The sequence below is a fragment of the Heterodontus francisci genome, chromosome 34 (genome assembly GCF_036365525.1).
Source record: "Heterodontus francisci isolate sHetFra1 chromosome 34, sHetFra1.hap1, whole genome shotgun sequence".
NCBI classification, from domain to species: domain Eukaryota; kingdom Metazoa; phylum Chordata; class Chondrichthyes; order Heterodontiformes; family Heterodontidae; genus Heterodontus; species Heterodontus francisci.
In genome coordinates, this window is record NC_090404.1 from 11625902 (window position 1) to 11638722 (window position 12821).

The 12821-nt window shown below is 46.2% G+C and overlaps 1 protein-coding gene and 1 pseudogene across 1 annotated transcript in view; one reads left to right on the forward strand and one right to left on the reverse strand.

Moving 5' to 3' along the window:
• Nucleotides 1-12821, forward strand: part of LOC137348636 (zinc finger protein 850-like) — a 163077-nt pseudogene that overhangs the window by 73816 nt on the left and 76440 nt on the right.
• The window catches only part of LOC137348425 (zinc finger protein 721-like), a 61136-nt gene that overhangs the window by 17370 nt on the left and 30945 nt on the right, over nt 1-12821 (reverse strand). Inside the window, exons 7-11 of the mRNA XM_068013735.1 lie at nt 12346-12615; nt 11976-12233; nt 9799-9973; nt 1975-2182; nt 1066-1264 (exon numbers count right to left, since the gene is read on the reverse strand). Coding sequence (XP_067869836.1) covers nt 1066-1264; nt 1975-2182; nt 9799-9973; nt 11976-12233; nt 12346-12615 — 1110 coding nt within the window. The remainder of the gene's footprint in view (nt 1-1065; nt 1265-1974; nt 2183-9798; nt 9974-11975; nt 12234-12345; nt 12616-12821) is intronic.

Sequence of the window (12821 nt, forward strand, 5' to 3'; positions counted from 1 at the left end):
TAGCTTCAGGTGCGGAACAGAGTGTTGGAGCATAGATGCTGAGTAGGTGTACTGGACCAGAGGTGGTGAGCAGTAAGGAATAGTGACTAATAATCCAGAAAGATGGGACATGGGTTCAAATCCCACCAAGACAGATGGTGAAATTTGAATTCAATTAATAAATCTGGAATTAAAAAGCTAGTCTTATGGTAACCATGAAACCATTGTCCATTATTGTAAAAACCCATCTGGTTCACTAATGTCCTTTAGGGAAGGAAATCTGCCGTCCTTACCTGGTCTGGCCTGACTCCAGACACACAGCATTGTGGCTGACTCATAAATGGCGTAACAATTCAAGCATGGACAATTAGGGATGGGCAATAAATGCTGGACAAGCCAACGATGCCCACATCCCATGAACAAATAATAAAAGACTGCAGCAGCTGTTGATAATGATTCTGCAGCTGCCATTTACACCTCCTCTAAACCCATCTGTTGTTTCTTTACTTGTCCTATTACCATCTCCTTCTGCCTTGCACCATCCTCCCTTTAGTTATTTAATATTTCCTGCCTTCCGCCCTGTCACAGACCTTCCCTTTTGTTCTGTCCTCCTCTCCCTGCCTCTGTATTTGTTTAAAACCAGTTACATCTCTAACTTTTCCCAGTTCTGATGAAAGGTCACTGAGCTGAAACGTTAACTCAGTTGCTCTCTCCACAGATGATGCCTGACCTGCTGAGGATTTCCAGCACTTTCTGTTTCCATCCAGATTTCCGTCTCTGCTTCAATGATTTTCTCTCCTCGTCACGAAGACCAAGAAACCCCGCCCACTCCTTGTTCCCTCACCAAGATGGCTGCAGATGCGCCCTCATTCCTCTATGACGAAGGTGGCCGGTTGCCAGGGTAACCCCGGCCTGTCACTGGGGAGGAAGCCTGGTCTCGCTGATCCGCCCTGACTCCCACTCGCAAGATAGTGGCCAGTTTCCCCGCTCCCCTGGACCTGTCGCCATGGGGTAGACCCAGGGCCTGTGGCCTCTTATTCGGGGCCTCAAGCCTACACCGGGTGTTAATGAAGCTTCCCAGCCTACCCAGGGCTCCAATTCCTCCCCTGCGCCCACAATATCCTCCCACCTCCCGAGCCGCCTCACTCCACCACCCGCACTGCGCATGCTCACAGGACAGTGCCGTCCCCGCACCGGCGCACTGGGCTCCTGTTGGCATTGATAGGGGACTTTCTGATATGCGGGGAGTGCCGAGTAAATGCACCGCCATTGAAGACTCCAATTGCTGAAGAGAAAATTGATTTTTTTGTCATCGACTTAACATCGGGCCTTCTCCGCTACCTGTTGAGGTGATGCTAACTTCACCCAGCGTCACCGGCTAAAAACAAAAACTGTTACGTGCCCAAATGTACCACAAATATGAAACAAACAATAATAATACAATAACACACACAAATAGTTAATTCAAAATGTGAAAGTGTAGTTCAATCATCGCCTTGGCTGTGGAAGGCACCAAGCGTACACATGGACACTCGATCCTCCTTCTCCAGGGCCACGAAGCTACAACACTGGCATCTCCCTGGCAATGTGGAAAATTGCCCAGGTATGTCCTGTATACAAAAAGCAGGACAAGTCCAACCCGGCCAATTACTGCTCCATCATCAGTAAAGTGATGGAAGATGTCGTCGACAGTGCTATCAAGCAGCACGTGCTTAGCAATAACCTGCTCACTGATGCTCAGTTTGGGTTCTGCCGGGGTGGGGGCGGGGGCCATTCAACTCAAGACCTCATTACAGTCTTGGTTGTCTCGTCACCAAGATGGCCATGCATGCGCTCTGGTCCCCGCTCAACCAAGATGGCGGCTGTTACCCTGGGCCTGTTCCCGGGAAAAAGCCCCAAAGCTGCAAACTCGGGACCTGGAGGTTCTTACTTGGGGCTTGCAGCCTCCCCGCCCAACCGCCGTCTCCATTCTTCCCGTGCCCCGCCGACTCTCACCTGCTGCAAAAACATCTCCAGCACTCGCACAGCTCTGATCAAAGTGACACTGCACATGCTCCAGATACAGTCCAGCTCCGCTCCTGTGCACTGGGCTCCTCTAGTGTGAATAAGTGCTAACAGTAAATGCACATCTACTGGTTCCCCTTTATCCACCCTGCTTGTTACATCTTCAAAGAACTCGAATAAATTGTCAAATGTGGTTTCCCTTTAATAAAACCAACGGCAGATGTTAGGCAAACTGGCCTATAGTTTCCCGCTTTCTGTTGCCTCCTTTCTTGAATAGAAGTGTTACCTTCGCTGTTTTCCAATCCACTGGGACCTTTCCAGAATCTAGGGAATTTTTGAAATTACAATCAATGCATCCACTATCTCGGCACCAACTTCTTTTAAGACCCTAGGATGCAGGCCATCAGGTCCAGGGGACGTCTCAGCCTTTCGTCTCATTAATTTTCCTAGTACTTTTTCTCTAGCGATAGTGATTGTTTGAAGTTCCTCCCTCATTTTTGCCTCTTGATTTTCTGCTATTCTTGGGATGCTTTTTGTGTCTTCTACTGTGAAGATAGATACAAAATACTTGTTCAAAGTCTCTGCCATTTCCGTGTTTCCCATTATTAATTCCCCAGTCTCATCCTCCAAGGGACCAACACTTACTTAAGCCACTCTCTTCCTTTTTATATATTTGTAAAGGTTTTACTGTCTGAACATAAGAACATAAGAAATAGGAGCAGGAGTAGGCCATTCAGCCCCTCAAGCCTGCCCTGCCATTCAATAAGACCATGGCTGATCTGTCCCAGGCCTCAACTTCTCTTTCGGGCCTGCGCTGCCTAACCCTCGACTCCCTGAGATTTCAAAAATCTATCTACCTCCTCCTTAAATACATTTTGTGACCTAGCCTCCACAACTCTGCGGCAGAGAATTCCAGAGATTCACCACCCTCTGAGAGAAGAAATTCCTTCGCATCTCAGTTTTAAATGTGTGTCCCCTTATTCCGTAATTATGTCCCCTAGTTCGAGATTCCCCACTAGTGGAAACATCTTCTCAACATCTACCCTGTCAAACCCCCTTAAAATCTTATATGTTTCTATAAGATCACCTCTCATTCTTCTAAACTCCAATGAATAAAGGCGTAACCTGTTTAGCCATTCTTGATAAGACAAACCCTTCATCCCAGGAATCAGCCTAGTGAACCTTTTCTGAACTGCCTCCAATGCAAGTATATCCTTCTTTAAATACGGGGACCAAAACTGTACGCAATACTCCAGGTGTGGCCTGTGTTTATATTTCTTGCTCGCTTACTCATACTCTAATTTCACTTTTTGTCATCCTCTGGTTTCTAAAATTTTCCCAATCTTCTGACTTACCACTAATCCTTGCAGTATTGCATGCCTTTTCTTTCAATCTGATACCACCCTTAACTTTCTTAGTTAGCCACAGATGGTCCATCCTTCTCATACAGTCTTTCTTTCTCAATGGAATATATCTTGCTGAGAGTTATGAACTCTCTCCTTAAATGTCTGCCACTGCTTCTCTACTCTCTCAGCTTTTAACTCATTTTCCCAGTCCATTTTAGCCAACTCGATCTTCATTCCCTTGTAATTTCCTTTACTTAAGTTTAAGACACTAGTTTCAGACCCATACTTCTCACCTTCAAACTGATTGTGAAATTCTATCATGTTATGATCATTCTTGCCTAGAGGATCCTTCGGTCATTTATTAATCCTGCCTCATTACACATTACCAGGTCTAAAACAGCCTGCTCCCAGGTTGGTTCCAGAACGTATTGTTCCAAGTAACTGTCCCTAATACACTCTACATAGGAACAGGAGTAGGCCATTCAGCCCATCGAGCCTGCCCCACCCTTCAATACGATCATGGCTGATCATCCACTTCAATGCCTTTTTCCCACACTATCCTCATATCCCCTTATGTCATTTGTATTTAGAAATCTGTCAATCTCTGCTTTAAACATACTCAATGACTGAGCTTCCATAGCCCTCTGGGGTAGAGAATTCCAAAGATTCACAACCCCCTGAGTAAAGAAATTTCTCCTCATCTCAGTCCTATGTGGCTTCCCCCTTATTTTGAAATTGTATCTCCTGGTTCTAGACTCCCCAAATCAGACGAAATATCTTAGCTGCATCTACCCTGACTAACCCTTTAAGTATTTTGTAAGTTTCAATGGGATCACCTCTCATTTTTTGAAACTCTAGAGAATAAAGGCCTAGTTTCCTCAATCTCTCTTCATAGGAAAGTCTCGTCATCCCAGGAACAAGTCTGGTGAACCTTCGTTGCACTCCCTGTATGGCAATAATATTGTTCCTAAGGTAAGGAGACCAAAACTGCACACAGTACTTCAGGTGCTGTCTAACCAAGTTTCTATACAATTGAAGCAAGACTTCACTACTCCTGTACTCAAATCCTCTTGCGATAAAGGTGAACATATCATTAGCCTTCTTAATTGCTTGCTGCACCTGCATGTCAGCTTTCAGTGACTTATTGACAAGGACACCCAGGCCACTTTGTACATCTACACTTTCTAATCTCTTACTATTTAAGAAATACTCTGCATATCTGTTCCTCCTACCAAAGTGGATAACTTCACATTTCTCCACATTATATTCCATCTGCCACGTCCTTGCCCACTCACTAAGTCTGTCCAAATCACCTTGAAACTGCTTTGCATCTTCCTCACAATACACATTCCCACCTAGTTTTGTGTCATCTGCGAACTTGGAAATACTACATTTGGTCCCCACATCCAAATCATTGATATATATTGTTAACAGCTGGGACCCAAGCACTGATCCCTGCAGTACCCCACTAGTCACAGCCTGCCAATGCGATAATGACCCGCTCCTGCCTGTTAACCAATCCTTATTCCATGCCAGTATATTACCTCCTATCCCATGTGCTTTAATTTTGCTAACCAACCTCCTGTGAGGGACTTTATTAAAAGCCTTCTGGAAATCCAAGTATACCGCATCCACCGACTCCCCTTTATCAATTCTGTTAGTAACATTCACAAAAGTCTCTAACAAGTTCGTCAAACATGATTTCCCATTCATAAATCCATGTTGACTATGCCCAATCAGATCATTATTATCCAAGTGTCCATTTATCACACCCTTCAGAATAGATTATAGCATTTTCCCAACATCTAATGTAAGGCTAACAGGTCTGTCATTCCCTGTTTACCCTCTCCCTCCCTTCTTAAATAGTGGGGTGACATTTGTGACCTTCCAATCTGCAGGAACCGCTCCAGAATCTATAGAATTTTGGAAGATGATCACCAATGCATCCACTATCTCCATAACTACCTCTTTCAACTCTCTGGGATGTAGAATATCAAGTCCTGGGGACTTATCAGCCTTCAGCCCCATTAATTTCTCCAATATAACCTTCTTACTAATACTAATTTCCTTCAATTCCTCATTCCCCCTAGTCCCTTGGATCTCTAATTTTGGGAGATTTCTTGTATCTTCCTCAGCGAAGACAGACAGAAAGTAATCATTTCGCTTCTCTGTCATTTCTCTATTCCCCATTATAAATTCTCCTGACTCTGCCTGTAATGGACCCACATTTGTCTTAGCTAAACGTTACCTTTTTACGTACCTATAGAAGCTTTTATAGTCAATTTTTATATTTTTTGCTAAATTACATTCATATTCTATTCTCCCTTTATCAGTTTCTTCATCCTCCTTTGCTGTATTCTAAAATCCATCCAATTCTCAGGTTCACTACTATTTCTGGCAACTTAATAGGCCTTTTCTTTTAACCTTATACAATCCTTAACTTCCTTTCTTATCCACGGTTGCCTGCCTTTACTTTTGGGGGTTTTTGTGCCTTGAAGAACTCATCCTCCAGGCTACCGTTGCCAATTTGATTATATTATCTATATGAAGATTAAAATTGCCGACAATATTGCAGTACCTTTCGTACAAGCCCCCATTATTTCCTGAGTTATATTCTGTCCTACAGTGTAGCTATCGTTAAGGGGTCTATAAACATAAATATGCAGCAAGACCTGGACAACATCCAGGCTCGGGTTGATAAGTGGCAAGTAACATTCGTGCCACACAAGTGCCAGGCAATGACCATCTCAAATAAGAGAGAATTTAACCATCTCCCCTTGACGTTCAATGGAATTACCATTGCTGAATCCTCACTACCAACATCCTGGGTGTCACCATTGACCAGAAATTGAACTGGACCAATCACATAAATGCTGTGCCTATAAGAGCAGGTCAGAGGTTGGGAATTCTGCGGCGAGTAACTCATTTCCTGACTCCCCAAAGCCTGTCCACCATCTACAAGGCACAAGTCAGGAGTGTGATGGAATACTCTCCACTTGCCTGGATGGGTGCAGCTCCAACAACACTCAAGAAGCTCAACACCATCCACCACCTTCAACATTCACTCCCTCCACCACTGACGCACAGCAGCAGCAGTGTACACCATCTACAAGATGCACTGCAGCAGCTCACCAAGGCTCCTTAGAAAGCACCTTCCAAACCCTCGACCTCTAACACCTAGAAGAACAAGGGCAGCAGATGCATGAGAACATCGCCACCTGCAAGGTCCCCTCCAAGCCACACACCATCCTGATTTGGAACTATACCACCATTTCTTCACTGTCGCTGGGTCAAAGTCCTGGAACTCCCTTCCTAAGAGCATTATGGGTGTACCTATACCCCAAGGACTGCAGCAGTTTAAGAAGGCAGCTCACCACCAGATTCCCGAGGGCAATTAGCGATAGGCCATAAATTCAGGCCTAGCCAGCAACGCCTGCATCCCAGACCAAATTAAAAAAAACTTATCTCCACCCAAACTGATTCTACATCCTGATATTCCGAGCCAATATCATTCTTACTACTGTACTGATCTGATTGAGGTTACAATCACATCAGCCATGATCGTATTGAATGGCGGAGCAGGTTCAAGGGGCCACGTGGCCTACTCCTGCTCCTAATTCATATGCTTGTATACATTTATGTATGTTTTATTAACAGAGCTACTCCACCTCCTTTTCCTTTCTTCCTATCCTATCGAAATGACTTGAATATTTAGCTCCCGGCCTTGGTCACCTTGCAACCACATCTCTGAAATGGCTATCATAGCACAAATAGAAATAAATGGGTATGATATCAACTCATCCACCTTGTTATGAATGCTGCATGCATTCAGACAAAGTGCCTTTAATTTTGTCTTTTTAACCATTTTTCCCTACTCTGACCTTATCTCCTGCTGCGCTCTTACTCTTGTACACGCTATCCCTTCCTGTCACACTCTGGTTATCATTGCCCGTAGTGCTACCTCTTGTCTTTTTTCACTAACTTTCTAAATTTCCCCTTATCTGAACCCTCACCCTCACTATTTATTTTAAAGCGCTCTCTACAGCCCTAGTATTACTAGTAGATTTGCCAGGACACTGGTCCCAGCACAATTCCGGTGAAGGCTGTCCCAATGGGTGCCAGTGCCCCATGAATTGAAACCCATTTCTCCCACATCAATCTTTGAGACATGCATTCACTCTCTGCTCTTATTTACGCTAAGCCAATTTACTTGTGGCTCAGGTAGTAATCCAGAGATTTGGGCGGCACAGTGGCTAGCACCGCAGCCTCACAGCTCCAACGACCCGGATTCAATTCTGGGTACTGCCTGTGTGGAGTTTGCAAGTTCTCCCTGTGACCGCGTGGGTTTTCACTGGGTGCTCCAGTTTCCTCCCACAGCCAAAGACTTGCAGGTTGATTGGTAAATTGTCCATTATAAATTTCCCCTAGTATAGGTAGGGGAAGGTGGGGATGCGGTAGGAGTATGGGATTAGTGTAGGATTAGTATAAATGGGTGGTTGATGGTCGGTACAAACTTGTTGGGCCAAAGGGCCTGTTTCAGTGCTGTATCTCTAAATAAAATAAATTACCTTTGTGGTTCTGCTTTTTAATTTCACCCCTAGCTACTCATACTCCCTCAGCAGAATCTTTTTTTCAGTCATTGGTACCCATATGCACGCTGACAACTGGATCCTTCCCCTCCCACTCCAGCTTCCTCTCCAGCCCCGAGGAGCTGTCCTAAACACCGGCACCAGGCAGACAACACAGACTTTGAGACATGCTCTCAGCTGCAAAAGAAAAGTACCTATCCCCCTAACTATACTGTCCCCTACAACCATGTTCATTTTCACTCCGCCCACTTGAATGGCCCCCTGCAGCACAGTGCTGTGATCAGTTTGCTGTTCCTGCTCGTGTCCATACAAGCTACAAGAACCTCGAACCTGTTGGACAAGGGCTCCATTGCTACCTTCTAGGTCCCCATACCTGCGTCACTTGTAGTCACCCCCCCTCCTGTCCCTGACCATGGACCAAATCTGAAATACCTAGCCGAAGGAGTGTGACTGCCTCCTGGAACAAAGCGTCCAGGTGAATTCTCCCCTCCCTGGTGCATCGCAGTGCCCGAATCTCAGATTCCAGCTCATCAACTCTGAACCGAAGTTCCTTGAGCTGCAGACACTCACGGTCGAGCAGATCTTTGTGCTGCTTACTTTGTGCATGAACAAAACCTCCTGTATTTATACTAGCTAGAATTCTACAGACCTGAGTCAGGCCCTGCTGACTAGGGAAACAGTTCTAACTAGCTACCCAAGTAACTAACTGTGCAGCTGACACTAGCAGGAAGCTTGTTTAACATTGACTAAGACTAAAAGGAACTACAATTTAATGTTAAAGTCAAGTTAAATGCTAAAAGAAAACTTGACTAGATTTTAGAAAGAGACCAACCCTTGAATTTCCCACACTTACCAAATTCCCGTATTAAACACTCTGTTGCACAGTGCTCAGTCGTGGTTCTGTTACATTAATCCAGAGACTGTGAGTTCGAATCCCGCCATAGTGGTTTGAGAATTGGAAGTCAAAATCTGGAAATAAAAAAGTCAGTAGAAATGACCATGAAGCTGCTGGATTGCCTAAGAATGTTCATTTATACAGCACCTTTCCTGACCTCAGGGTGTTCCAAAGTGCTTTACAGCCAATTAAGCATCTTTAAATTGTGAACTCAGTCTTGTAATGTAGGAAAACGTAAGCAGCCAAAGCTGCACACAGCAAGATCCCACAAACAGCAAAAGAATATATAGACCACTTTTTCACAATTGGTTTGTTAATGTCCCTGAGGGATGGAAACCTGCTGACCTTACCCGGTCTGGGCCTGTGTATGTGACTCGTCGATGCATTCACGGAGACGTATGAAAGAATGGCCTTAAGCTAAACATCCGGAAAGCAAAGGTCCTCTACCAGCCTACTCCCACAGTGCGACACTGCCTCCCAACTATCAAGATCAATGGTGAACCATTGGACAATGTAGATCGCTGCCCATACCTTGGGAGCCTCCTCTCAGCAAGGGCAGACATCGATGATGAAACTCAGCATCGCCTCCAGTGTGTCAGCGCAGTTTTTGGGTCATCTGAGGAAAAGTGTTTGATGAAAAAGATCTCACACCTGGCACCAAGCTGATGGTCTACAGAGCCGCAGTGTTATCTACCCTCCTGTATGCATCGGAAACATAGACATTGTACAGCAGTTGTCTCAAAGCCCCGGAGAGATACACCAGTGGTGCCTCCGCAAGATCCTACAAATTCACCGGCAGGACAGGCACTCCAATATCAGTGTCCTCTCTCAGGCCAACATCCCCAGTATCAAGACACTGGTCATGGCTAGTCAGTTACTTTGAGTGGGCCACATCCTGATGCCTGACACAAGACTCCCAAAACAAGCTTTCTACTCTGAGCTCCATCACGGCAAGAGGCTACCAGGAGGGCAGAGGAAACGCTACAAGAATGTCCTTAAATCCTCCATGACAAAATGCGACATCACCACTGTTTCGTGGGAATCTCTTATCTGAGACTGCCCAAAATGGAGAATAAGCAACCACGAAGCAAACAGCAGAAGCAGCGTTCGGAATTTCGAGCATCCCATTGACTCGCCCCACCAAATATCATCTGCTCCACCTGTGGCAGAGTGTGCGGATTCAGTCACCTAAGGACCCACAACCCTGGAGTGGAAGAAAGCCATCCTCGTTCCCGAGGGACTGTCCAAGATGTGCCTGAAGTCTTACACTAACATGGGTGACTATTAACTGCCCCTGAAGTGGCCGAGCGAGCCACTCAGTTGTATGAAACTTGATCGACTTTTTTGAAGCAGTAACAAGGAAGATAGATGAGAGTCGTGCAGTTGATGTGGTCTACATGAATTTTAGCAAGGCTTTTGACAAGGTCCCGCATGGCAGACTGGTTAAAAAAAATAAAATCCCATGGGATCCAGGGAAATGCAGCAAGGTGGATACAAAATTGGCTCAGAGGCAGGAAACAAAGGCTAATTGTTGACGGGTGTTTTAGTGACTAGAGGGCTGTTTCCAGTGGCGTTCCACAGGGCTCAACACTGGATCCCCTGCTTTTTGTGGTATATATTAAATGTAAAGGGCATGATCAATAAGTTTGCAGACGACACAAAGATTGGCCATGTGGTAGATAGCGAGGAGGATAGCTGTAGGCTGCAGGAAGATATTGATGGTCTGGTCAGATGGGCAGGAAAGTGGAATATGGAATTCAACCCAGAGAAGTGTGAGGTGATGCATTTGGGGAGATCAAACAAGGCAAAGGAATACATGATTAGTGGGAAATTACTGAGAAGTGTATAGGAAGTGAGGGACCTTGGAGTGAATGTACACAGATCCTTGAAGTGGTTACCTCATTACAGAAAAAATGTAATTGCACTAGAGAGGGTACAGAGGTGATTTATAAGGATGTTGCCAGGACTGGAAAAATGCACCTATGAGGAAAGATTGGATAGGCTGGAGTTGTTCTCCTTGCAACAGAGAAGGCTGAGGGGAGATCTGATTGAAATTGATAAAATGTTGACAGGCCTGGATAGAGTGGAGGTGAAGGGTCTATTCACCACAGCAGAGAGGTCAGTGACGAGGGGGCATAGATTTAAAGTGATTGGTAGAAAAGTTAGAGGGGAGATGAGGAAAGATTTTTTCAACCAGAGGATGGTGATGATCTGGAACTCACTGTCTGAAAGGGTAGTTGAGGCAGAGACCCCCAACTCATTCAAAAGGAGTCTGGATATGCACCTCAAATGCTGTAATGTGCAGGGCTATGAACCAAACGCAGGAAGGTGGGATTAGAATTGGTGGATCATGTTTCAGCCAGCACAGACACGATGGGCCAAATGGCCTCTTTCTGCGTCTTAAACTTTCTACGATTCTAAACCAGCTCAAGGAGGCGGCCGCCCACCACCAGCACCTTCTCACGGGGCAAACAGGGACAGGGTAATAAATACCAGCGATGCCCACATCCCAAAAATGAATTAGTAAAAACTTGCAGCCTGTCCTTTCCTCAAAGGGTCTGGTGGAAAATCTGAAGCCCACCTACTGGAGACACCAAAAGCCATCCAAGCTCAGTAATTATCAACTAGGTTTTATTTATTTATTTAGAAATACAGCACTGAAACAGGCCCTTCGGCCCACCGAGTCTGTGCCGACCAACAAACACCCATTTTACACTAATCATACATTAATCCCACATTCTCTACCACATCCCCACCATTCTCCTACCACCTACCTACACTAGGGGCAATTTTTAATGGCCAGTTTACCTATCAACCTGCAAGTCTTTGGAGGTGGGAGGAAACCGGAGCACCCGGCGGAAACCCACGCAGACACAGGGAGAACTTGCAAACTCCACACAGGCAGTACCCAGAATTGAACCCGGGTCGCTGGAGCTGTGAGGCTGCGGTGCTAACCACATTTTCTCGCACCCATTGCCTCCCCCTCAAAGGCTGTGACATTAAAATCCCCGTGTTTCAGATGGCCCCAAACAGAGTGGTGTCCTCCCCAGGAGAGAGGCCAGCCCGGGGCCTACCGGCTACCGCCGCCCACTCAAGCCCCAGGCTCTCTCCGCGGCCTTACTCCTGGCTGCTCACCTGCTGCTGCTCAGCTCGATGGCCCACCTGTGCCGGCGCACGCGCCGTTACCAAGCCCCGCCCCCGCAGCCATGGCAACGCCGGCGATCGTTAACCGCTTCCAGCTCAAACCTCTCGATGCGAAAAAAAATCCTCCGCGCGCCTCCGACAACCGCCACCCGCGCACGCGCACCAGTTGTGTCATCCGTCCTCGGAGTTTTTGCAAACCCCGCCCCGCAGTCGCCATCTTTGTTCGGGGCAAATCTGCTTCAACGCCACTCCCAATACGAAGATTCCACAACATTGCTTGTTTTGTAAAAAGTGGCATTTAACTTTTGCAAACTGGGATGTACGTCATTTGCAGTTCTTCTTGGGCAAAATATTATGCAGGAATATTTTAATCTTGATCATAGTTTACTTGTATCGCTTTGTGTTTTGGGTTTTCCAATGCCCGGTCTGTGGCCCGACATTGAACGCGGAAGTGGGTTTCCCCCATTCACAACACAGGAGATCTGGAGACGGTTTTGCAGCGGGTGGGAATCGGCGGGGCGCAGGGTTGGAATGGGGCTCGCGAGCGGGCAGGCTTCAGAAACACCTGGTGTATAGGCCGCAAGCCCCGAATAAGAACCTCCAGATCCCGCGTTTGCAGCTCCGGGGCTTTTTCTCGGGAACAGGCCCAGGTTAATGGCTGAGCGGGGAGCAGAGCGCATGCGCGACCATCTTGATGACGACATATAGGATGGGCGGTGCTTCAGGGGGCCCGTGACCAGGAGAGAAAATCATTGACTCATCGATTTGATTCTCACTCTGCACACAGGGGCTGGAGAACTTTTTTTTATTTCCAAAATATACTTTATTCATAAAAATCTGTAGAAATTACATGACAAAACAGTT